A 27,519-nucleotide genomic window follows, 5' to 3' on the forward strand; every position below is an offset into this window, starting at 1 on the left:
ATGTAGTGCCCCCTTGAGGAGCCTGTGGAGAATGCAGGGGTATTCTCCTACCCCACCTCCATGGTTGCTAACATGACCACAGACATAGGGGACTGGTGGTTTGATGGGTTGAGCCCTCTACCATAGGTTTTACCCTTGGGAAGACGGTTGCTGCAAAGGAGAGGCTAGGCCTCCCTATGGTTGTGCCTAAGAGCCTCCTCCCGAATGCCTCTTTGTTGCTCAGATGTGGCCCTGTCTCTCTAGCTAAGCCAACTTGAAAGGTGAAATCACTGCCCTCCCCCCTACTTGGGATCAGACACCCAGGGGAGTGAATCTCCCTGGCAACGTGGAATATGACTCCCGGGGAGGAATGTAGACCTGGCATCGTGGGACGGAGAACATCTTCTTGACCAAAAGGGTGATGTGAAAGGAAATGAAATAAACGTCAGTGGCAGAGAGATTCCAAAATGAGCTGAGAGGTCACTCTGGTGGGCACTCTTACGCACACTTAAGACAACCCTTTTTAGGTTCTAAGGAATTGGGGTAGCTGGTGGTGGATACCTGAAACTGTCAAACTACAACCCAGAACCCATGAATCTTGAAGACAGTTGTATAAAAATGTAGCTTATGAGGGGTGACAGTGGGATTGGGAAAGCCATAAGGACCACACTCCACTTTGTCTAGTTTATGGATGGATGAATAGAAAAATAGGGGAAGGAAACAAACAGACAAAGGTACCCAGTGTTCTTTTTTACTTCAATTGCTCTTTTTCACTCTAATTATTATTCTTGTTATTTTTGTGTGTGTGCTAATGAAGGTGTCAGGGATTGATTTAGGTGATGAATGTACAACTATGTAATAGTACTGTGAGCAATCGAAAGTGCGATTTGTTTTGTATGACTGCGTGGTATGTGAATATATCTCAATAAAATGAAGATAAAAAAAAAAAAAAGAGATTACTATGAACAAGTGTATGCCGGTAAACTGTATAAAGTAGAGGAGATGGGCAATTTCCTGGAAACATATGAACAACCTGGACTGACCAGAGGGGAGACGGAGGATCTCGGCTAGCCAGTCGCGGGCGGGGGGATCCAATCAGTCATCAAAAACCTTCCTGCAAATAGATGCCCAGGGCCGGATGGCTTCACAGGGGAATTCTACCAAACTTCCCAAAAAGAACTTAAACTCTTTCAAAACACTGAAGAAAATGGAACACTACCTAACTCATTTTATGAAGCTAACATCAGTCTAATACCAAAACCAGGCAAAGATGCTACAAAAAAGGAAAACTACTGGCCAATCTCCCTAATGAATATAGATGCAAAAATTCTCAACAAAATACTTTTTTACTTTAATTGTTCTTTTTCACTTTAATTTTTATTCTTATTATTTTTGTGTGTGTGGTAATGAAAATGTCAAAAATTAATTTAGGTGATGAATGCACAACTATATAATGGTGCTATAAACAATTGAATGTATGCTTTGTTTTGTATGACTGCATGGTATGTGAATATATCTCAATAAAAATGAATTAAAAAAAAAAAAAGAATATGAGAATTCCTGTTACTCTACATCCTCACTGCCCCTTGACATTGACTGATGTAAAAATTTTTGCAATCTGAAAAATAGGAAAAGAAAAAAGCCACAGAGGTAACTATCTTAAAAAGTTGTTTTGTTTTGCTATGTGATAGATATGGTTTTCAATTTGCATTCCCCTGATAACTTGGTAAGATGATACACACTTATTTCAGTGGATATGTAAATAGTATATTTTATTTTTTGAAAAGGAGCTTTTAATTAAATTAGATGTTATTTGTATTTTAAATGTTACTTGACTTTAAAAGTATGTATAATTAACACTATTAGAATGTTATTTAATATACTTAATTATTTTAGCACCACAGGCACAGTCACGATGTGTGTTTCTTCTGACTCTGTTTCCAAGAAGAATATTCCTTGAATGGAGAACAGCAGTTTACAAGTGGGCCCTGCAGAGCTCCCATGAAGTAGTCCGGGCTAGTTGTGTTAATGGATTTTTTATCTTATTGCAGCAGCAGAATTCTTGTAACAGAGTTCCCAAGATTCTTATGTATGTATGAAGATTTTAATTTGAATATATCCCTTGATTGGAAAGATCATACTTTAGTTATATATGCAAATTTGTGCTTATTGTTGAATATATAGAGTAAATGTTGCTTTTAGTTTTAGACTTTAAAATATTTTCCTTCTAGGCTTTGCCACAAATTAAGTAAAACTGTTTAGACTCCAAAATTAAGCAAGAAGATTTAATACCTGTTTTGTTTTGTTTTGTTTTGTGTTTCGCAGAGATAAAGTCAAAGATGATTCTGACATTGTCAAGAAAGAATTTGCCTCTATACTTGATCAACTTGTCTGTACTCTTCATGGCATGTTTTATTTGACAAATTCATTAACAGAACCTTCCTTCGAACATGGACATGTTGACCTTTTTTGTAAGAATCTGAAAATTATTTCTCAACATGAATGTTCATCTTCTCAACTAAAAGCTTCTGTTTGCAAGCCATTCCTTTTCCTACTGAGAAAAAAAATATCTAGTCCAGTAAAACTTGGTGAGTGATTTGTTATAATTTATTTAACATTTTAAAAATGTTTAACTCTGTTTTTCAGACCAGTGATAAAATTAGCCTGAAGCCTTAAAAAATTTTAGCAAGTCACAGGTTCATTAGATTCAATGCTCATGTAATGTTTACCTATCTATAAGCATAGGCTACATCCCAGAACTAGCAAGAGAAGTGATTTTTGAATTTTTAAAATGCTCCTGTGATTTGACACCCCAATGGAGCTTACCTGATGGTTGATTAAATATTCTCTATCTTCTTTAGTGATACCAGGGACCTTCTTAATTTGTCCCTTCCATCACCTTGGACTTTGATATAGAACTTCAAATATTTAGATTACTTTGCCCAGCTGAGGATCATAGGTTGTATCTTTTTGGCAACTTTCCAATAATAATGGACTACAAGTTTGTTGGGAGCATGAGATATACACAGGTACCTAGAAGATACACTTATTTAGGTAGTAAATTACAACTGGTTCTTTAGTTTTCAAAGTAATAGATGGTAGATCATTTCAGGGACACTGTAAATCACATAGTACAGGTTAGCAGCAAGGCTAAGAATGTCCTTATTTCAAGTTCTTTGGATTAATAAGTTGCACTTTTCAAGTCAATCTTGATAACACACAGTGAGCTGTAAAATCCAAAAGTGAGTAGTCATTTTATAACTTAAAAAATTCTAGAATTTATTTTAGATTTAAATCATTTATAACTTTAATTAAGTATAAAGTAAATTTAAATATAAAAGTATTTATTTTAATCTCTCACAATTCTGTGTGCTCCACATCTTAAAATATTAACCACTGACGTATGGCAACTTAAGATTCTTTGGATGTTATTTATTGACAGGTTTTTTGCAGTAGAATTTTGATATTTAATGTGTTAACTTACATGTTGTGTGCTCTCCCCTTTAGCTTTCATAAATAATCTGCATCATCTTTGCAAGCATCTTGATTTTAGGGAAGATGAAACAGATGTAAAAGCAGTCCTTGGAAATTTATTAAATTTAATGGAAGATCCAGACAAGGATGTTAGAGTTGCTTTTAGTGGAAATATCAAGCATATACTGGAATCCTTGGACTCTGAAGATGGATATATAAAAGAGGTTAATTTTATATTTAAACTTTTATGTTTCATAAACCTGGCTCAAAATTTGTTTAACTAGTTGATTTTATTGTTCCAGCTTTTTGTCTTAAGAATGAAAGAAGCATATACACATGCCCAAATATCAAGAAATAATGAATTGAAGGATACTTTGATTCTTACAACAGGGGATATTGGAAGGTATATTTGGCATCATTTATATTTATTTTGGACATTCTCCTTTTTTATTTGCCTGCAATTAGAAATGGTGAAACAAGTGATAAAATGTTATAGAATAAAAAAGTAATATCAGCATGCATTTATTTGTAAATTGCCATGTGTTTCTGAGACATTGATTTTTATTTTATTTTGTTTTTATTTTTTGCCTTCTTAGGGCAGCAAAAGGAGATTTGGTACCTTTTGCACTCTTGCACTTATTGCATTGTTTGTTATCCAAGTCAGCATCTGTCTCTGGAGCAGCCTACACGGAAATTAGAGCTCTGGTTGCAGCTAAAAGTGTCAAACTGCAAAACTTTTTCAGCCAGTATAAGAAACCCATCTGTCAGGTGAGAGTCTGTATTGTCCTTGACAATAGGAAATGACAATACTTTGCAAGAATTGAAAAAAGAATGTATCTGGATATATTTTTTATTTTGCTTGCTTTAAAAGATGGATTTTTTAAAAGATGATGTATTCAGTTTGTTCAAGAAAACTTAAGTCTTGCCATTTTTGCATTTTAACTTCTTGGTCTAAGGATGTAGGTTATAAATAGAAGAGGGGAAAAAAATCATCTTATGATGTATTGGATTATCACTTTCTGTTATTAATCTTTAGGAAATGCCTTTCTTTTTTTTTAGCCTTTTTTTGATGATAAACAATAAAAATTGTTTATTATGCTTTGATGTTACGGATATGACACTATGCTTTGATAGATTCAATTCATGGCACAAAGTTAGGCTGTGTTAAAATCCTGGCTTTACCTTTTATTGATGGTGTAATCCTCAGCACCAGTAAGTCTGATTACATCATCTTATGTAAGAGGGAAATTATGATGTAATCGACTTTGATAAGGTTGTTATAAAATTTGAATGAACAGTTCAAGCAATGTGGTTAAAACATTGTCTGCTATTGTCTTAATGTTAGCAGCTTTAAAAAGTATTAGTTAAATTTTCTTCCTTATGTGAAAGCTACCAATAAATTGTTTTTGCTCTTAGTTTTTGGTAGAATCTCTTCACTCTAGTCAGATGACAGCACTTCCTAGTACTCCATGCCAGAATGCTGAGTTGCGAAAGCAAGATGTGGCTCACCAGAGGGAAATGGCTTTAAATACCTTGTCTGAAATTGCCAATGTTTTTGACTTTCCTGATCTTAATCGTTTCCTTACTGTAAGTTGCATATATAGTTGACTTAAGTTTTTCAATTTAATAGTTTGTTCATTCCATCCTAGCTTGATTGATTGATTAATTGATTTTTCTTGCAATTTTATTGAGATATAGTCATATACCATACGATCATTCAAGGGTACAATCAGTTGTTCACAGTATCATCAAAAGTTGTGCATTCATCACAATTTTTGAACTTTTACATTACTCCAAAAAAAGTAATAAAAATAAGAATAAAAATTAAAAAAATACACCCAAAAAATCCTATCCCCCCCATTATTCATTTCCTTTTTGTTCTCATTTTTCTACGCATTTGTTCATACACTGGATAGAGGTGCAAGGTTTTCACAATGACAGTCACACCGTATAAGCTATATAGTTATACACTCATCTACAAGAATCAAGGCTACTGGATTGCAGTTCAACAGTTTTAGGTATTTCCTTCTAGCTATTCTAATACACTAAAACTGAAGAGGGGTATCTATATTATGCATAAGAATAAACTCCAGAACGATCTCTTGACTCCATTTGAAATCCCTCAGCCACTGAAACTTTACTTTGTTTCATTTCTCTTCCCCCTTTTGGTCAAGAAGGTTTTCTCAATCCCCTGATGCTGGGTCCAGACTCATCTCAAGGAGTCATGTCCCATATTGCCAGAGAGATTTACACCCCCAGGAGTCATGTCCCACAAAGAGGGTAGGGCAGTGAGTCCATCTGCCAAGTTGGCTTACAGAGAGAGGCCACATCTAAGCAACAAAAGAGGTTCTCTGTGGGGTGACTCTTAGGCACAATTATAGGTAGGCTTGCCTCTCCTTTGCGGTAACAGGCTTCATAAGAGCAAGCCCCAAGATCAAGGGCTCGGCCTACTGAATTGGTAGTCCCCAGTGTTTGTCAGAATATAAGGAATTCCCCAGGTGGGTAAATTTAATATTTCCACATTTCCCCCCGTCTCTCAAGGGGGCTTTGCAAATACTTTTTTATCCTTTGCCCAAATTACTCTGGGATGTATTGGGGATTCACACTAACCTGTATAAAAAAACCAGATCTCACTCCCTATTCAAGGTTCCATGTAATTATGGTGTTTAAATAAACTGACCATACAAGGTAAAATATATAGCATGCTACAGAAAATAAAGATTTTTCACCAAATAAACATCTCTATCTTTGGTCTCACACAGAAGTTGAAGTTTTAAAACACCGTCAATATAATCCTTTATCCTTTAGTCTGATTTACCTTAGTCCTAACCAAGGCCATTTCATTCATATCTCTAATTGAAGTCTGATCTCTCTTTTCAGCTTCTTTAATCTAGCATTTTCTTTCAAAGAAAAAAATATATACAGTATACTGAGGAGCATGTAGAACCTAGATTTTCAAATTTTCATGTTTTCTTTATACTTCGATATGAGAATGTTACTTAAGTTATAAAACTCAAGTTCCTGTTGATTTTAGTCATTGCTCTGTGTTAATAGCTATTCTGAAGGCTTAATACTTACTGATTAATGCTAATTAATTCAGTTAACTATTTGAATTCTTAGATCTTTTGTGCTGGAGTTGGTTCCATTGGTGATGCATTGTCTATTATGATGATTTCTACCAGGCTAGGGATTGGAGTAATAATGTACAAAACTGATGGTATAAATGAGCTGCTGGGAATTCTGATGACAGAGTTTATAGTATTGGGGGCTTGGGAAGCCTTTGAAAAGTCACTGGGGTTGATATTTGAAAGATGGAGTAGATTATCTTTCTTCTTACTTTTTCCCAAAGGCAAAGTTTATTATCACTCTTAATTAATAAATTATAATTGTGACTTATACAGAATTTTCCCCTACAGTATTACTATATTTTAACAAATTGCACTGTTGGTGACTTGTAAATTGGTCAAATCCTCCTGGAAGGAAATACGATAGTGTATGGTAAGGACCACAAAAATATTTCTACGTTTTCATTCAGTAATCCATTCTGGGAACCATAGAGCTCAGATGTTTATTACAACATTATCCAAATAGTAGAACACAAAACAAAAATAAAACAAAAATCTGTCTAATATTTAGGTCGTAGAATATTCTGTAGCTATTAACACAATAATTATGAAGACTTGGTAGACACTACTTTTTAACGTTATAACAGTGTTACACTGTTCATATTAAGTTGAAAGTCATAATACAAGTAAGATGTAAGCATCTTTGAAGGCAGGGCCTGGGGTCTTGTTCACTCTCAGGTCTCCACTACCTCGGATAGTTAACTGGCATGTAGTTGGTATTCATTAGTTACCTGTCAAATGATTAAATGAAAGGCCAACCATTTTATGTTTGGAACTTTGTATATATTTTATGAACTAAATCTTAAAGTAAATAGGCCAAAATGAAAATAGATTTGTTGCGGTATTGGGATGGTGTGTATGTCAAAAAGGTTGTCTTTAGTATCTCAACTTCCTTTTTAATTTAAAAAATTTCTTGGAATACTGCATTTGTGATTACTCTCTGAACACAAATTCTCTCAAATAATGCATCAAGCTTGGGACCTTTCTTAGAGTCTCAGTAATGTTAACACATACTCATCAGAAATTATTCTCTTTCTTCATACATTTGCTTATTTCTTGGCTTTCTCTCCCATCTCTACAGTGTAAACTCTGTGCCTCCATGTGCCTTGCCTATTTCATTCCCTGCTATATCTGCAGTACCAAAATCATAGTAGATGCTCAGTAGATATCTATTGAATAAATAAATGGTAAATCTGAATTCAAACGTAAGTCTTACATGGACTCCAAATTTGTGTGAAATTTCAAAATATTTTCATACATAGCTTATGTGAATGTTTTATTGCCTAGACAAATATACTTTTTGGTAATTGTTGTATTTCTTTTTCAGAGGACACTACAAGTTCTGCTACCTGACCTTGCTGCCAAAGCAAGCCCTGCAGCTTCTGCTCTCATTCGAACTTTAGGAAAACAATTAAATGTTAATCGTAGAGAGATTTTAATAAATAACTTCAAATATATTTTTTCTCATTTGGTCTGTTCCTGTTCCAAAGATGAATTAGAACGTGCCCTTCATTATCTGAAAGTAATTGAATATTTGTAAATATTTTACTGTTTTGTTTAAATTAGCATTATAGGAAAGCTGTTGTAATCTGGTAGGAAGGAATTAGTCTATCCTAGAGTAATATATATTCAAATGTTATTATGTTAAATTAGCTCTGTCCTGGTCCTAGAGCAGGAGATAAATATAATTATTCTTTTGTTATTTTCTTTGATCATTTCACCATAATGGGATATAAAAATCATTCTTTCATGGATCAGGTTCTCAGCTAATTTCATTTTAGTAGTTTTTAGTTGCTTAGAGCTATATTGTTGATTAATCATACACAGGTAATTACATCCACAGGAATAGGTAACCTCCTTGAACTGTAGTATAATGTCAGTATTTTGTATAGTTACTTACTGTTCTGAATGCAGTTTGGCCCAGTTTCCTGCTAGTTTTAAAATTTTGAACTAGCTTAAGCTTCTTTTTTAGTCTTATGTTAACATCTTTGAGGAATTATGAAACTACTTGGGATAGGAGAACCTGTCAGAAATGAAGATGTGGCTCTGCTGTTTCTACAATGTTAATTTATTTCATTTGTTTTATGTCAGCCATGTACCTCTTGCATGAAGGTTACTGAATACTGAATGTATTTATTCATCTTGAGAAAGAAAATCTGTATATTATAGAAGTGGAAAGATAATGATAAATATTTATAGAGTGCTTACTACATGTCAGAAACTGTCAACAATTTATATGGATCATTTCAGTTAATCTTCACAATTACCCAATGAGAGAGGCATATTATTTTTCCCATTTTATAGATGAGGAAACTAGGTAGAGAGACGTTAGCTTAGGTAACTGCACACGTCACAGCCTAACTAATAAGTGACAGAGCTGAAATCGAAACTCCAGCAATTTAAATTAGACTGTGTTCTAAGCCACTATACTATATTTTCTCCCTGGGGTTATGTGACTATGAGTATTGAGTTAATGATACTATAAGACCATAGAGAAAATTAAAACTTACCTTTTTAAATTTCATTTCACAATAAAGTCTGATCACTTCATACATTGATAGACCATAGGAGACCTACCAGGAGAAAACAAGATTAGGATCCTTTTCCAGTACCTTTTCTTAATTTCATTAATAGGTCCTGTCAACTGTGGTAGTGCTTCTGATTTGCTACTAGCATGTTAAAATTAATATACTTATTTCAAGGATTAAGTATGAAAAAAAATAATCTTTTTTAAATATGTCTTTGGATTAGAATGAAACAGAAATTGAACTGGGGAGCCTGTTGAGACAGGATTTCCAAGGATTGCATAATGAATTATTGCTACGTATTGGAGAACACTATCAACAGGTTTTCAATGGTTTGTCAATACTTGCCTCATTTGCGTCTAGTGATGATCCATATCAGGGCCCAAGAGATATCATGTCACCTGAACTAATGGTAAGGAATATATTGTATGGGCTTTGTGTTTTTCTCCTTTTTGTAGTTTAATTGGGGAATTGAAGAAACAGATGTTTGGGGGTTTTGTTTGTTTCTTTTTTGCGTCTTTCACCTGCTATAGATTTGTTTAAATTTTAAATTGGAATTTTTATTTTCAAAAAGGTTGATTTAAATTGTATGAATGCAGCACCAAAATATAGTAGCTTTGAAATATGTGGGTTTTCAAATGATTTTAGAAAATTTTATTTTTCAGAGTAAAAATGTCATTTATTTTTCTTAGCTACTTTTTAACTGTAGGTTAGAATACTTTTGTCACTCTTCCTTGCCGCCACCCTGACTATTCCTTCCTTGGCACAGCAGATTAACCTTACCAGTACTAATTGTATTTAAATATATTGTTGGATTGAAGAGAAGTTAGAAGATCTGTTATTCCTGTTTATCTTTTCTTGAATTTGTGTCTCTTTCCCTAAATCACTGTACTATTTTATTTCTTCAACTGGAAAAATATATGACTCCTTGGACTTACTATTTTTTTCTTTTCAATTGCCCTCATTCCTCTTAAGAGAGCCTAAAAGGACTGTGAGAAAAATATCTTGAGGTTTCTATTTCTGCTTCCTCATTTCGCATTAAATCTTTGGGCCATTCTATTCTGACTTCTCTCTATTGTACTGAAATTTTTCTTGTCAAGATCACCAACAATTTTCCTGCTGTTAAATTCAGTGATCACTTCTCTGTCCTTCTCTTGTTCACCTTTTGAGTAGTATACAACACAAGTGACCACCCTTTCCTGTGTGGCACGTGTGATGCCACATTGTATTGATTTTCTTTTTGCTTCTCTGGCCACTCGTTCTTGGACAATCTGACCAGTAAGTGTCTTGGAGTAGGTCTATTGGGATCTATTCTATTTGGGGTACGTTGTACTTCTTGAATCTCTAATTTTCTGTCTTTTATAAGAGTTGGGAAATTTTCAGTGAATATGTCTTCTATTACTTTTTCTGCCCCTTTTCCCCTCTCTTCTCCTTCTGGGATACCCATAACACGTATATTTGTGCGTTTCATGTTGTCACTCAGCTCCCTAAGACCCTGCTCATATTTTCCCATTTTTTTCACCATCTGTTCTTTTGTGTGTATGAATTCGAATGACCTCTCTTCCAGTTCGCTGATCCTTTCTTCGGCCTGTTCAAATCTACTGTTGTGTCCCTCCATTGTGTTTTTCATCTTCTCCATTGTGGCCTTCATTCCCATGAGTCTGCCATTTGTTTTTTTAAGTTTATGAATTCTTCTTTATGGTAAGCCAGTGTCTTCTTTATATCCTTCAGCTCTTGCTATATCTTCCTTCATTTCATCAAATTTATTTAGCATTAGTTGCCTCCACTCTTGTGTGTCAGCTGAGCTATTAGTTTGTTCCTTTGGCTGGTCCATGTTTTCGTGTTTCTTGGTATGGCTTGTTAAGTTGTCTAGGTGTCTGATTTTCTTGATTAGTTTATTTTGGAGCTTGTTTTCTGTCTTTTACCTAGTGGTTTTCTTGTTGGTTGGTTTTGTTCTCTGGCCTCTGTTATTCAGTTCAACTTATTCTAGACCTCTAACTTAGGTTCTATTTAGTTGATCAGAATTTTTCCCCACTTGTTTTTTCTGTTTCTTGCTCTGCCTCTATGCAGTCTAGTGAGGCCCAGGTCTCATTGGGAGGGTATGGAGTTTTCCTGAGAATGAGACCCTCCTATGAGGCCTTTAGAATTGGTGCTTTTCCTCTCCTGTCCAGCAGATGGCACTGGTCAGCCCGTAGCTCCCCCACCAGTGTAAGGAGGTATGGAGCCTTTAGTTCTGGTGACTCTGATCCTGTCAGGGGCGTGGCTGACTGAAGCCCGAATCTGAATTCCAGCCCCTGGGGTCTGAATTCCCAGAAGGAGGACTGCCAGTTGAGCTGGACCTCCCTCCACTCTCCCAATCCTCAGAACTCCAGTTGTCTCTCAGGGGCACTATTCCCTTCTCCCCTCTCCTCTTTGGGGCCTCTCCAGGTAGATTCCTTGGTCAGCCTGAGTTGCCAGTTAAAGACAGGGGTGGAGGCCTTCTCCCCCAAGCCCAGCCTAGTCCCTCAACCTGGGCTTTCCGATGGAAAATAACCACATATATTACTTTTAGATTTTAAAAAAAAAAAAAAAAAGAAAAGAAAAGAAATCAAGAAAAGGAAAAAAGGAAAAAAATAAGAAAAAAAGAGTCCCTTTTAAAAGTCTTTCCCCAGCCTGGAAGTTTTGTCAGTGTCAGAATAGAGCATTTAAAGATATGCTTTGGGCTATTGTCTGATAATTACTCTCCAACCACTTCAGTTCCACCCCTGCCGGGTGCTATTGAAATGCAAAAAGATAAGGGATCAGTGAGAAGCCAGAAGGGACAAAATGTAGGGGAAAACAAAATGGCTTTTTTGGAGTCTGGGAATGGGTGCCCGCTTTTACGTGCCCCTTCTCAGAGCCCAGCCCTTCTTTAGCACCCCAGCTCCCAAAGTTAGTTAATTAATTTGTTAATTAATTCTGCAGTTAAGGCTTGGTTGAGCCTCCCTTCTTGCCCTCAGCAGATTGCTGTTTTTTGTTTTTTTTTTTCCCCCCTTTCAGGGAGCCGGCAGCAAGACAGTCTGTGAGGTCTGGGTGGGGAGGGGCGCCAGACCCCTGGTCCGGGGAACTTACAATGTTCGCTGCGATCCCAGCTTTTCCTCCAATTCCAAACTTGTGTCCAATGTGTGACTGGTTACTGGAGACCCCGAAAACACTGTTTCATATAGTTCTTGGGTAATTGCCAGCTGCTCTAGGGGAGAGACGAAATTCTGCTCCTCACCACTCCGCCATCTTGCCCCGCCTCTGGCCACTCATTCTTAGTCCTCTTTTCTGTTTTTTTCTTTCTACTTATTACTTAGCGTCTAAATAGTAAAGTGCTTCAGGACTATGTAACTGGGTCCATTTCCCTATCAATATTCTCTTCTTAAATGATCTCATCTGGTCTTTTGCTTTAATACTGATGATTTCCTAGTTGAAATTCCAGTCTTGATCTTCCTGGAACTTTAGAACTGTGTATCTATGTAGGTTAGGTCCTGTTAGGAAACAGATGGCACACATAATGCAAATAATTTTTTTAAATTAAATTTTATTGAGATAGATTCACATACCATACAGTCATCCAAAGTGTATATTCATTTGTTCACAGTACCTTTATAGTTGTGCATTTATCACTACAATTAATTTTTGAACATTTTCATTGCCGAAAAAAAAAAAATAAGAAGAATAAAAACTAAAGTAAAAAAGAACACCTAAAACATCCCATCTCCCCCACCACCCCCCTATTATTCATTTACTTTTTGTACCCATTTTTCTACTCATCTGTCCATACACTGGATAAAGGGAGTGTGAGCCACAAGGTTTTCACAATCACACAGTCACACTATATAATCTATATAGTTATACAGTCATCTTCAAGAATCAAGGCTCCTGGGTTGCAGTTGAACAGTTTCCAGTATTTCCTTCTATCTATTCCGATACACTAAAAACTATTTCTTTATAAGGGATAAGAAGAACCTCCAGAATGACCTCTCAACTCCATTTGAAATCTCTCAGCAACTGAAACTTTATTGTGTTTCCTTTCTCTTCCCCCTTTTGGACAAGACGGCTTTCTCAATCTCTCAATGCTGGGTCCAGGTTCATCCCCGGGAGTCATGTCCCATGTTTCCAGGGAGATTTACACCTCTGGGATTCATTACCCACATAGCAGGGAGAGCAGTGACTCTACCTGCAGAGTTGGCTTAGAGAGAGATGCCACATCTGAGCAACAAAGGAGGTTCTCTGGGGGGTGACTCTTAGGTACAATTGTAAGTAAGCTTAGCCCCTCCTTTGCAGTAACAAACTTCATAAGGTCAAGCCCCAAGATTGAGGGCTTGGTCTTCTAAATTGGTAGTACCCAATGCTTGTGAGAATATCAGTAATACCCCAGGTGGGAGGGAAATTTAATATTTCCACATTTCTCCCCAGTGCCTCAAGGGGGCTTTGCAAATACATTTTTATCCTCTGCCCAGATTACTCTTTTATGTATTGGAGCTTCACACTAACCTGTGTAAACCAACCAGATCTCACCCCCTATTCAAAGTTCCATGCAATTATGGTGTTTGAATAAACTGACCATATGAGTTAAATTATATAGTATGCTACAGAAAGTATAGATTTTACATCAAATAAACATCTCTTCCTTTGGTCTCACACAGAAGTTGAAGTTTTAAAACACTGTTCTCAGTATAATCACATAGTTATGTCTTCACCACCATAATCTATATAAGGACATTTCCATTTCTTCTGCAAGGAACGAAGAAGAGGAGAAAAAAGAAAAAAAAATGACAAAAAAAGAAAATAAAAAGAAAATAAAATACAAGAAAAAGGTCAGACAGCGAGACCAATGCCAAAAATTCTGTATCCCTCCCTTATATCCCCTCTTACAGACATTTAGCTTTGGTATATTTATTTTGTTACAATTAATGGAAGCATATTATAACGTTATTGTTAACTATAGACTCTATTTTGCATTGACTGTATTTTTTCCCCAATACCATCCCATTTTCAACACCTTGCAAGGTTCACATTGTTCTCCCTCATGTGAAAACATTGTTATATTTGTATATTTAATTACAGCCATTGACCAGTGTAGGTTTCACTAAGTTATAGAGTTCCGGTCTTTATCTTCTGTCTTTCCTTTTGGTGTCATACATACCCTAACCTTCCTCTTTCAGCTGTACTCAGTCATCTTTGTACCATGTACTCAAAATATTGTACTACCATCACACTGTATTGTGCTATCCATTTATGGATCTATACAGTCAATCTTCTTGAACGTTCTGTATTCCTTCAGTGTCATATACCTTGATCTCTACACTCTTTCTAGCTCCTGATATCTTCATTTCTACATCCTTCTCCAAACCTCTCTCTTCTGTCTTTTCTTATCTATCTGTAGCACTCCCTTTAGTATTTCTTGTAGAGGAGGTCTCCTGTTCACGAACTGTCTGTGTCTATCTGTAAATATTTTAAACTCTCCATATTTGAAGGACAGTTTTTCTGGATATAGGCTTCTTGGTTGGCAGTTTTTCTCTTTCAGTATCTTGAATATATCATACCACTGCCTTCTCACCTCCATGGTTTCTGCTAAGAGAGCCGCACTGAGTCTTATTGAGTTTCCCTTGTATGTGATGGATTGCTTTTCTCTTGCTGCTTTCAGAATTCTTTCCTTGTCTTTGGCATTTGAAAATCTGATTAATATGTGTCTTGGAGTAGGTCTATTTGGATCACTTCTGTTTGGAATTTGCTGCACTTCTTAGACTTGTAATTTTACGTCTTTCATAAGAGTTGGGAAATTTTCATTGATTATTTCCTCTATTATTCTCTCTGCCTCCTTTCCCTTCTCTTCTCCTTCTGGGGCACCTATAACACATATATTTGTGTGCTTCATGTTGTCATTCAGTTCCCTGAAGCCCTGCTTATATTTTTCCATTCTTTTCCCTATCTGTTCTTTTGTGTGTAGGATTTCAGATGTTCTTCCTCTAGTTCACCGATCCTTTCTTTTGCCTCTCCAAGTGTGCTGTTGAATGTCTCCATTGTGTTTTTCATCTCTTCCATTCTGCCTTTCATTCCTATAAGTTCTGCTATTTGTTTTTTTCAAGTTTATGGATTTTTCCTTTTGGTCACCCAGTGTCTTCTCTATATCCTTCATCTCTTTAGTCACATTTTCTTTCAACTTGTTGATTTATTTAGAAGATTTGTTTGAACATCTTTAATTAGTTGTAGAGAGATGGAGCCACTGCCTGATCGCCTTTTAAATACAGGAGGGGAAGAAAATTTAAGTACCACACTCCCTTTTGCCTTCTGTCCTCTGATTTATTGGTGCTTTCTGTTGGCTGAATTCAATAGCAAGCCAGAGGGCAGTGGATCCTGAGAGATGCAGTCTATAGAGATCATATTCCCAGAAACAGCACAGGATGGAAGAGAGCTGAGAATGGATCTGGGGGTGAGAGGTAATTGCAAACAGAGACTGTCCAGTTGCCTTTTTGTCCTCTCTACTATCCTGTCTTATAAGCATCTCAAGTCCAAACTCACCAGAAATCTTTGTTTCTCCTCCTTAACCTGTTTTTTCCCCCTAGTCTTTCCTATGTCAGAAGTGGTACCACCATCTACCTAGTTGCTTGAATCAAAACCTGAAAGGCATTCTTGAGCCTGCCATTTCCTTCATCCTTTGTAATCAAACTGTCATGAAGTCCTATTAGTCCTATATGTACAGGACTATATATCTTTCCTTCTCTCTTGCCACCACCCTCATGCAAGTGACTCTCATCTCTCTCCTGGACAACTGCAAAATCCTCTTGTTTTCTCCTTTCACTTTTCCCTTCCCATAATTAGTTATTTACCCAGTATGTGGAGTACTCTTTTTACCACTTAAATCAGCTCATGTCATTCACCTGCTTAAACTCCTTCGACGGTTTTTCATTGTTCTTCAAATACAATCTGTAAGGCCATACGTGATCTGCTTGCCTCTCCACCTCATATTCTATGAGTCCTTTCTTCCTTTCTCCCTATGTTTCAGCAGTCTCCTTTGTGTTTCTTAAACATGTCAAGCTTTTTCCTGCTTTAGAGCCTTTACACTAGATGTTCTCTCTACTTGGAATAATCTCCTATTTCTCATTTTTAGGTCTTAGAGTTTCCTGATTATCCTATCTAAACTTTCCCTTCCAGTTTTTCTTTATCACGTCATCATGTTTATTTCCTCATAGCACTTACCACAACCTTGTTTACTTATTTACTAATTTAATGTCTTCCACTGATACTAGTTTACCATGTAAGCTAGTGAGGAGAAAAGAACTTTGCTTATCTTATACATTTATACCCAGCATAGAACTGTAGGCGTACCTAATAAATATTTGGTGAAAACAAAATGAATGAACTCAGAGTTGTTTGTCTAAATGCAAGAGCTTTAAAATTAGATTGCTGAAGTAGGCTATGCAAGTGTCATGCATTATCTTTTAATTTAAGAAGGATAGGCTAGACCATGCAATTAGTGAATTGTGGCTTGCTATTCCAAGTTGAGTCACAGTCCAAATCAAAAGGTTGGAAACTAATGTAATTTTAGGCTTGAAAAACAGATGGAAGTTTATCCCAACATCTGATCTGGAGAGACTTGTAGGACATGTATGTGCTAATACACCCCTCCTACACCTTTTCTTCTTTGGCAGTATACGTACCCTGAAAATGCAAACATCAGATGCCTCATCATCAAGCAATACAACTTGATTCTTGACTTGGAAAATACTTTAATTGCTACTCCCCGTCACCTCTTTTTCTTGCCCCTTTTCACACCTTATATAGAGGTTTTAAAAGAGGCAAATATTCTTTTTATTTTTTACAGAGAATCACATTTCCAGTTTGTAATAATATTAACTTAAATTTAACACTTAACTATATATACTGAGTGCTTGAGGCAGGTTATCTTATTCAACTTTTATAACAGCTCTATGTGGTAGGTGCTTTCACTGTTACCATTTTACTGACTGAAAGGAGTTAAGTAATTTATCCAAGATCACACACTAGAAAGTATCAGGTTAGGATTCAAATATATATTTGGCTGACTTAAAGTCCTGCCCTTTCTTCCAGGACCCCTTCTCAAGAAATAATTAACCCTGTTCACTTCAGGAGACCTAAGGTGGCATGGTTGGTGATATCTAGAGATAAGAGCCCGTTACTGTGTTGCTCTTGGCCTGTACTTCTTTACCACTATTACTTCTGGGGACACTGACTCCTGTATCAGACCATTGATCTAGTGGGGTAACTTTTTCTTAAGTACTTTTTTCTAACTTAGCTCTAAATATTTTAGAATAAGGATGGCCGTTTGTCTCTCTCTCCTCTTCTCCTTAAAATAGCCTATCCACTCTGGATCCTGAGGTGAGTAAGATCCTGGGATACGTATCCCAGATCATTCCATGATTCAGAAGCTCACAATTTTCTCATTGTACTGTACTGTTTAATCATGTTTTGTTGTAGTGATTATAAATCAGTTTCACTAATATCTTTAAATCCTAGATATGAAAATACATGCTTTTGGAGAAACTTAATTCACCAAGTGTTTGTTTCCAGTATTCTAATCTAGTTAGGTAAAATATAAATGATGTTAGTTATATGATTAAATTGTTACTTTTTGAAATTTGGTCTGTATAAAACTTAAATAATATCTGTTTTATGTGGGTTTTTTTTTTTTTCCCTTAGGCTGATTATTTGCAACCCAAGTTGTTGGGCATTTTGGCCTTTTTTAACATGCAGTTACTGAGCTCCAGTGTTGGAATTGAAGATAAGAAAATGGTAGGTAGTGATAGTTGAGTTCTAAAATGCTAGAATAGAATTCATATAGACTGTGCAGAAGACATGATTTCTACTTCCAGCTACAAATATTCAAAGATGAGAAATAATCAAACAAGACATTTCTTTTTCCTAAACAACTTGTGTAAGCTTTTTGGGAGTCCAAAAAGAAAAAGTACATCGTTTTACAGTTCTTTCCAAACAAATAAGTATTTGGCTCTGTGACTAAAAGTCTAAGAAAATGTAGCTTCGGGCACAACTTGAGTCCAGATTCAAGCAGTGTTTTCAGAATCCCCTGGGTTGGCTCTTAATGCCAGGTGTTATCTCCAACAGCTTCAGATTCAGAACATCTAGTCCAATAGAAGAAAGAGACCAGTTGTTCTGGATAGCTGAAACAAAAGTTATATTACTGAATTTCATTTGTTCAAATTGTTTTGTTGTGGATCATGGGCCCCTAGTGTTTTTTTTCCCCATAGTGTTTTCAAATATCAAAAATATTAGATTTTATAAAGTGAGACAGCTTCAGTATTTGTCACTTATGTTTTAAATGCTTTTGGCACAGTGAAGTATCATTATGGCTTCTCTAACAATTAGTCCCGTTGAGTTGGATAGAATTTTAGATACAGAAAAAATTGTCCTTTCTGTCGCTCTCTACTTCTGTAGTAAGTTAGTTTATAAAAAAAATCTAAGAATGGAGGCTTTTCAGTTTGTATGCACTTTCTCTAATGACCTTAAAGAGCCAAGATAGACAAAAGATACAATATTAAACCTACAAATTTTAGTGACCCATGCCTGTTTTTTTGTTGTCAACTAATAAATTCGAGCTCCCAAACAAATTGTATTCCACGTACATGGCTTTTTTCTTAATGCTATTCCAACTGACATTTTAGAAAATGACCTCAAGTCCAAGAAAAGCAGAGTTTGTGTTTTAAACCATAAAGAGCTTGCATGTTTTGACACTTAGTTAAGGTTGACCCAAGAGTTCCTTTACCCCTTTATTAGGACCTGAGCTATTGAAACAGGTCTGATTCTATGTTCCACCTGTGATTTGTTTTCTGAACATATCACTGTTGGTTTTTGTTTTTACCAGATTTAGGGCATCTTAAATTTAGTTCCATTAGGACAAAAATTTCCTTAACTATTTATGAGGCATCTCTCTTTACTTCAGATTTTTTTTATAAGGTTCTCAAATTCAGTGATTTTAATTCAGTTCAGTAAATATATATGCTATACAGCAGTTGGGGATGGATATGAACAAAATTAAACAATGGATATTATATCCTTAATAAATTTGAAAATTACTGTTCTAGAGGACCAGGACCAATTAACAAATCACCTTCAAGTAACAAGAAAATAAGCCAACTCAACTTGTATTTTAAATTCATTATTCCCACATAGGAGTTGGATAAAATTAACTGACCAACATTTAGACCAGAGAATAGAGGCCTTCTTGAGATTAGGGTAGGAAGCACTTGTTCTAAGGGCTCATCTGCTTCTGCCAGCTTGTTTATATGCCTTATTTTGAAATCCTACTTATTTTATAGGCCTTGAACAGTTTGATGTCTTTGATGAAGTTGATGGGACCCAAACATGTCAGTTCTGTGAGGGTGAAGATGATGACCACACTGAGAACTGGTCTTCGATTCAAGGATGATTTTCCTGAATTGTGTTGCAGGTAATTGACTGCCTGAATTCATTATTTTTTTAATTGTATTTTTAAAAATTTCTCAGTAGCACCAACTTGAACTTTTACGTCTTTGAGGGAAATTGAGCCAACCATAAATAATTAAGTAGGAAAGCTATTTCTGTTAAAGTGAGAATGCATTCACTTCTTTTAAAATTTTTATAATGGGAATCTTTTAATGTACTTGGAAACAAGAGAAATAGTCCAGTGAAACCCTGCATACTCATTTCCCAACTTCAGTAGTTATCAAGGCTACTAATCTAATTTAATCTGTTCTCCTTCATTTTTTTCTGTTGGTAGTTGAAGTGTTTTAAAGAAAATCCCAGAATCATATCATTTTACTTGTAAATATTCCTGATGTATCATAATGGATGTATCTAATGGATATTTTAAAAATGTAACCATTATGAATTATTATACTTAGCAGAATTAGTATGAATTCCTTAATAGCTTCTAAAATAACACAGTCCATTATCAGATTTCCCCAACTGTCTCAGAGATATTGATTTTAGTCATAATCCAATAAGATCCATATGTCACATTAGGTTGTTTAGCTCTTAAATACCCCCTTTAAATACCTTCCTCACTCCTATTTTACCTTTTTTGGCCATTGAACTTTTGGCATGTAGGATTTGGTTGATTACTGATTTAACCAGTTCCTCTTCCTTTTCCTTCCATTTTCCCCTAGATTTCTACCCCTCCTACCTGTTTTTCTGTAAACTGGTAGTTAGATATAGATGCTTGATTAGATTTCTATTCAGTTTGTTAAAGTATTTGAAAAATATTTGAAAAATATGAAATTATTTTAAAAAAATACTTCATAGGTAGTACTCTGCTTCTGTTGTATTGCAATGTGTTCCACACAATATCTGGTTGTCCCACTTTTAATGATGCTAAGATTATCAGTGAGATTATGTATTAACCTGAATTCCTCTATTATAAAATTCCCCATTAACCTTTCATCTTAAGGTTTTAACATTAATTAATGATCGTTGCCTGGGTCCAGTGTTTCATTGTAGGTGATAAAATGTTGATATTCTAATTTTATTGTTCCTTCCATATTTGTTAGATGGAATTCTTCTTAAAATAAGGCAAGACAAAACAAAACTCCTCATTAAAAATTTGATTACCTTGAAACACAATTCATATAGTAGAAGCTGTTCATAATTTTATTTATCAGTTTTTAGAATATGGAGTTGATGCACTAGCAACATGCAATGAATCTTTTCTTCTTTTTTTTAAGTATCGTTTTGATCACATAGATATTTATAAAGTTGATGGAATTTTAATCCATTGTATTCACTATTTTGGTTTTTTTTTTTTTTTGTCACTGAAATTGTCCCACAGTAAGCCAGTAGGAGTTCCTTCAGTTTCGCTCCTGTGACCTTTGACATGAATCTGTTAATCTCTTATAGATTCCCTACTTTCTGGCCTAACAAGATGTCCTAGGCTCATCTTGTACGTTTCCTGCCTGTGCCTTGAAATCAGCCGTTTCTTCTGGGTTCCTTTAAGCCCCAATTTACTTTCTAATCTGGGCACCAGGGAATGGGCATTGCAACTGAGTTGTCATTGCTCCTAAGTCTTTTAAGTGACTAGAGCTAGGAAATTTGCATTTTTTATAAAGAGAAAAAAGTTATCAGTTTATATGGCTATTTTCAATTCAAATTAAGGATTCCAGAGTTTTAACTTAACTCTGGTTTTGTGTTTTTCTTTTCTCTTATGCTCTATATCTTGGTTCCTTGTGACTTATAAATACTCATTGACATTATATATCTACTTACACAAATATATGACATTAGAAAGACAATTTCAGTATTACTACTAACAATAAGACTACTGAATGTAGTTTAAGCCTCCTTGGAAATTCTTCTCCTTACAGTGTATCCTATTAGAGATGTATAGCCAGAATAATATGTTTTAAAGTCATGGGAAATAATTCTTTTCTGTGTGGACATACCACTAATTTGATGTTCATTTAGGTTCAGTTATTTCTGTTTGTTTAAAATTTTTAGGGGTTGCTTTCTCTATCTTTATTTTTTAAAATCTAATTTAAAAATCATATAAAACATGTGCATAATCCCAAATTAAAATTTCTCTAACAGGTTACATTCAGAGAAATTTTCTATTCCTAACCCCTACAGGGATCCATTTTTATTAATTTTTTGTATATTTTCCCTTTTTAAAAGTGTAAGCAAATGCATATATATGTGTGCATGTATGTATAATATATATATGTGTGTGTGTGTATCTTCCCATATTAATCCTCTCCTTAAAATAGCATATTATAAATACTATTTTTCACCTTGCTTTTTTGGCTTAATATATTCTGGAGATGACTCTTGTGTATACTATGGATCTTTATTCCTTTTTTACAGCTGCGTTGTAATCTATTATTTGTATGTATTGTTTTTTTTTTAAGTAAGACTTTATTAATGGAGCTTTACAAATAATAAAAATAATGTGACTTTTAACTTTTATTTTTGTTTTTTCACATAGAGCTTGGGACTGCTTTGTTCGTTGCCTGGATCATGCTTATCTAGGCTCCCTTCTCAGTCATGTAATAGTAGCTTTGTTACCTCTCATACATATCCACCCTAAAGAAACTGCAGCTATATTTCACTATCTCATAATTGAAAACAGGTATTGTAACTGAAATTACATGTAAAGATAGCAACTTTTTATTACTATGTTTTTATGTCTCAGGATATTAAGATTCCTGTTGGTAATGTAAAACTGTTCACATTCTTTTTAATTTAGAGTCTATCAAGAAACAAAAATAACTGACAAGCTTCAAGTCAATACATATCAAGCTGATGCTATTTCATTTGTGATGTTGCTTCCATTATAATGATATTTAAAACTCATTAATTAATAGATCAGCAGTTCAAATTATTATTCATTAATGCTAAAAGGGGTGAAGCTGAAGTTTACATTTCTTTTCAAATTTAGAAGGCAGGCAGTTGAATAGCATGAAAAAGCTTAGGAGGGGTATTTATCTATTTCCTTAGTTGAAAACCTTATTACTTCATTGCATTAACCTTTTAACCAGCCTCCCTTCTTTTAAGCTTATATGTATGAAGTATGAAGAAACTGTTGCTATAAACTTCTCTTTATCTGTATCATTCTAGGAATAAAGAAACACTGTGTGGTTTTCTGTTTTCTAACTGATCAGTTCCAAATTGCTTAGCTTAACATTCAAAGCCTTTAAAAACCTGGCCATATTTTATTCCTTGAAATCCTTTGCCATGATTTTCCATTACCTGCTATAGCATATCTGGGCTGCTATTGCCAGATCATACATTACTCCTCTCCATTTGTAGTTTTCACTCAGGCTGCTTTTAGCCTGGAATGTCCTCCTATACATTTTTGAATTTTTTTTCCCATTGTTTCACTTACTGTTGTATACAATAACTCCTTTCTTTCTAAAAAGTTAGTGTTAAGTACTACTCTGTTTACTTTATTCACCCATATGTGATTGCTACTCCCCTTAATCAGTTCCAGTAACTCTCCATTCAGGGAGACAGCACAGAAAAAGGAAAGAGGTTAATTTGATTTGTTCAATTCACATACTTTTATTTTTGATAATTTGCTATTTTGTAAATGATGGAACCACATAATCATTTATCTAGATCACCTTTCAGATATGTGTTGGATTATTATGTAAATATAGTCATATTTCTTGGGTTTATTATAGAGTAACCATATCTCAAAAATATCCTCTTTCACTCTGTGCTAGATAGACGACTATAAGCTCTGTGAGTAAAGGAATTATTTCAGGTTTGTTTATTGTTGCATTACTAGTGTCTAGCATGGTGCTGAGCACATAGGGTTACGTAATACATAATTATGTAATGCATGATTGTATGACTTTATGAAGACTGGAATTTAGAAACACTCATATTTGGACTCAGAAAGATTAGAGTATTATATTGAAGCAAATTAAAAATTGCAGCCTCCAAAAGGATTATTCATGTATTTTTCCCTAAAATTATTTATGAGAGTTTGTGTTTTGGGGTGGGCTTTGGTTATCCATTACTGCATTACAAATGTCTTCAAAACCTAGTGTCTTATTTGCTCATAATTTTGCAATCTGGGCTGGACTCAGCTGGTTAATTCTTCTGTTGATTTTGCCAGTGGTCACTGGTGTGGCTGCATTCCTCTGACAGATAAACTGGGCTGGGCTTCTCCCTCTTTCATGTAGTCTCAGAGCCTCTTTCTCTGTTTCTAAGTGATCTAATCAGATTGTTAGCCAGATTTCTTACATGATTCTCAGGGCTCTGGAGAGCATGAAATCCAGAAGTTGCCAGCCTTTTTGAGGCTTTGGCCTCAAACTGATACAGCATTTATTCTGCCACATTCTATTTGCTAAAGCAAGTCACACTCCCAGCCCAGATTGACAAGAATGGGACTAAGGTGTATTTACTGAGCTACATGGTTTATTGAGAGCCACCAATATAATTGACTACCACAGGGTGATTTTCTTAGATTTGGTTATTTGCCACTATTAATTTAGCTGATCATCATAGATATGGTTAGGAAGAATACTTTGTTGTTGTTGTTTTTTAATTCAATTTTATTGAGATATATTCACATACCATGCAGTCATCCAAAGTGTACAATCTGTTGTTCACAGTACCATTATGTAGTTGTGCATTCACCACCACGATTTTTGAATATTTTCATTACTGAAAATAAAAGAATAATAAAAATTAAAGAATACCCAAAACATTCCATCCCCCCATCCCTCCCTATTATTCATTTAATTTTTGTCACCACTTTTTTACTCATCTGTCCATACACTGGATAAAGGGAGTGTGAGCCACAAGGTTTTCCCAATCACACGGTCACACCATACAAGCTATATAGTTATACAATCATCTTCAAGAATCAAGGCTACTGGATTGCAGTTTGACAGTTTCAGGTATTTCCTTCTAGGTATTCCAATACACTAAAAACTAAAAAGGGATATCTATATAACGTATAAGAATAACGTCAAGAATGTCTTCTCAACTTCATTTGAAATCTCTTAGCCACTGAAACTTTATTTTGTTTCATTTCTCTTTCCTTTTTTGGTCAAGAAGGCTTTGTCAGTCCCTTGGTGCCAGGTTCGGGTTCATCACCGAGAGTCATGTCCCACATTGCCGTGGAAATTTACACCCCTGGGAGTCATGTCCCACATAGGGAGGAAGGCAGCAAGTCTACCTACCGAGCTGACTTAGAGAAAGGCCACATCTGAGCAAAAAAGAAGTTCTCTGGGGGTGACTCTTAGGCACAGTTATAAGTAGACTTAGTCTCTCATTTGCAGTAACAAGCTTCATAAGGGCAAGCTCCAAGATCGAGGGCTTGGCAGGAAGAATACTTTGTATTTCAATAATCAGCTAACATGTGTAAGCATGAATTAAGTGAACCTCGTTTCAGCTTCTGCTTTACATTTTTTTAAAAGTTCATATTCTTGGCAATTAATTCTTTTTCTTCCAACTATTAGGGATTCTGTGCAAGACTTTCTTCATGAAATATATTTTTTGCCTGATCATCCAGAACTCAAAAAGATAAAGGCAGTTCTCCAGGAATACAGAAAGGTATTTAATTTTTAATTTATGATTTAGATCATTTGTACAAAATTATCCCCAAGTTCCAATACACTGATAGAGATCCCTTAAAATCATATGTAGGGATAATATAGTCATATTCTGAGGACTGACTCCTGGTGACTAGATAATCCAACATGAAGTCATGACTTTTTTTTTTTTTTTCAATCCATGTTAATAATGTAGCCGTGACTTTTAGAGAGAAGTTTTAACATACAGCAAAGACATAATAGCATCAGATAAAACAGGTCAAAGAATACAGTTCTTGTGCCTTTACGACCCAGGTCAACATATCTTTACTTGCAGCTCCTCAAAAAGATGCTACCACAGCTGCCTGCCCTGAGTGAAGAAAGAAAAGCTGTGGGGGAGATTCTAGTTATATTGTACTACAGAGTGTGGTATGGAAATGTCGTATCTGACTGATAAAGGAGCTTTAGATGGGGAATGATCTGCAGTTCCAGCGACTTAAAGTCTAGTGAGCGATCTAACATTTTGAAAATTTTAATGGTGATTCCAGAGCACATTAGGACAAAAATGGGATACAGTCTGGGCTTGGTCAGAGAAGCAGAGATATTTACTATAGAGTTCAGGTTTGGTTCTAGAGATTTTAATTCTTCCTTTACTTTATTTCTTTGGCACAGTCATAAGAAAGTAAGTAGTAAAAGTAAGGAGTGAATTATCTGCCTAATCCATAGACCATTTCAAGGCTAGTATGTAGCTCTTCTAAGTTAAGAGAAACTTGTATTTCTTGTCAAGATGAATTTGTTTTGAATAACAAAATTCTTACTTAGTTGGAATAAAATTTTTCTCAACTTCAAGGGTTTCAGAATGAAATATTTTTCCTTGAGAATTACCAAAATGACATATGCTGTATGAAAGAAAGGATGGAAATTTTATTATTTTTTTAAATTACTTTTAATTGGAATAAATTTAGGTATTATAATGGTAATTATATAGGGAATCAAAGACTTCATGGTTCCTGAAACAATAATTAAGTAATAAGATGTCTCTCTGTGTAATTTATAGGAGACCTCTGAGAGTACTGATCTTCAAACAACTCTTCAACTCTCCATGAAAGCAATTCAGCATGAAAATGTAGATGTTCGTATTCATGCTCTCACAAGCTTGAAGGAAACCTTGTACAAAAATCAGGTACCAGGAGGGTAGTTAAGATGATATAATTAATAGTTTTGGTAGTGGATGGTGGTGATGGTAGCACAGCATTGTGAACGTAATTGACAGCACTGAATTATAAGTTTGAATGTGGTTAGGAAGGTAAATTTTAGGTTGTATACAGGAATTGTAACAAATGCACCACACTAATGCAAGGTGTTGATAGGGTGGTGTATGGGAACTATGCATTTTATGCATGATTTTTCTATAAACCTACTACTTCTCTAATTAATATAACAACAATAATAATAATGACAATCATTTTTAAAAGAAAAAGGAAAAACTATCAGAACCAACTTTCTCGTAACTCTGGAAAACAGTCATAGGTTTACAGCAACCATGCAGACCCTGCATCAAGAAATGGAAACATAAAAAGAATAGGAAATTCAGCCATAAAAAGGAATGAAGTTCTAATACATTTTACAGCATGGGTGAACCTTGAAGACATCATGTTGAATGAAATAAGCCGGACACAAAAGGACAAACATTGTATGATTTCACTCATATAAAATATCTCCAAGGAGCAAATTCACAAAGACAGAAAGTAGATAATAGGTTACCAGGGCCTGAGGTGAGGGCTAGTTATCTTTCAGTGGGTGGAGAGTTTCTCTTTGGGGTGATGAAAACATTTTGGTTAATGGAAGGGGGTGATGGTGGCACAATATTGTGAATGTAATTTTATCTTTTATATGTGTTACCACAATATTTTTTTTAATGGTAAAAAAATTAAAGCTTTAGGAAGAAAAGATACGAGATTTAAAGAAAAGATGACAGATTGGCAATTTTACTTGGGATTCAGTAAGTTCATGGAAAGAAGTGATTTTTATTTTTTCTAGATTGTCAGACCTAGGAATCACTGATCCAGGAGAATCCCTTTGAGATTAAATACGAGGGATTTACAGAGGTTTGGTGGTGCTGCATGAAGTATCATGATTTGACTGTTATTTTTCAGGTTTCTGCATCTTTTTAAGTAAGGGTGTACATGTTTGTATAGCAGTAGTTTATGTTAGTCTTTTTGCATAATTTCTATAGAAATTTGTCATGTAGAATATCAGTAATTTTACCTATTTACATTTTGCTTAATTGTTAGATTTTTATTTTAAATTTTATTGTGGTAACTATATATATGTAATATATCACATAAATAATATATATACATGAGTATATATATCACATAAAATTTCCCATTTTAAGTG

At 35.1% G+C, this 27,519-nt stretch overlaps 1 protein-coding gene across 4 annotated transcripts in view; it reads left to right on the top strand.

Moving 5' to 3' along the window:
• The window catches only part of ATR (ATR serine/threonine kinase), a 133,905-nt gene that overhangs the window by 18,588 nt on the left and 87,798 nt on the right, over nucleotides 1-27,519 (top strand). For 3 of the 4 annotated variants that reach the window (XM_037843431.1, XM_037843422.1, XM_037843444.1), the window contains 13 exons: nucleotides 1,876-2,068; nucleotides 2,305-2,567; nucleotides 3,487-3,677; nucleotides 3,756-3,856; nucleotides 4,050-4,221; nucleotides 4,870-5,040; nucleotides 7,906-8,100; nucleotides 9,330-9,515; nucleotides 17,789-17,881; nucleotides 19,423-19,553; nucleotides 22,059-22,202; nucleotides 25,048-25,141; nucleotides 26,177-26,302. In XM_037843431.1, the coding sequence (XP_037699359.1) occupies nucleotides 1,876-2,068; nucleotides 2,305-2,567; nucleotides 3,487-3,677; nucleotides 3,756-3,856; nucleotides 4,050-4,221; nucleotides 4,870-5,040; nucleotides 7,906-8,100; nucleotides 9,330-9,515; nucleotides 17,789-17,881; nucleotides 19,423-19,553; nucleotides 22,059-22,202; nucleotides 25,048-25,141; nucleotides 26,177-26,302 (2,060 nt within the window). The remainder of the gene's footprint in view (nucleotides 1-1,875; nucleotides 2,069-2,304; nucleotides 2,568-3,486; nucleotides 3,678-3,755; nucleotides 3,857-4,049; nucleotides 4,222-4,869; nucleotides 5,041-7,905; nucleotides 8,101-9,329; nucleotides 9,516-17,788; nucleotides 17,882-19,422; nucleotides 19,554-22,058; nucleotides 22,203-25,047; nucleotides 25,142-26,176; nucleotides 26,303-27,519) is intronic. The other variant, XM_037843438.1, reaches the window with a different exon arrangement.

This window comes from Choloepus didactylus, chromosome 1 (assembly GCF_015220235.1).
Source record: "Choloepus didactylus isolate mChoDid1 chromosome 1, mChoDid1.pri, whole genome shotgun sequence".
Taxonomy (NCBI): domain Eukaryota; kingdom Metazoa; phylum Chordata; class Mammalia; order Pilosa; family Megalonychidae; genus Choloepus; species Choloepus didactylus.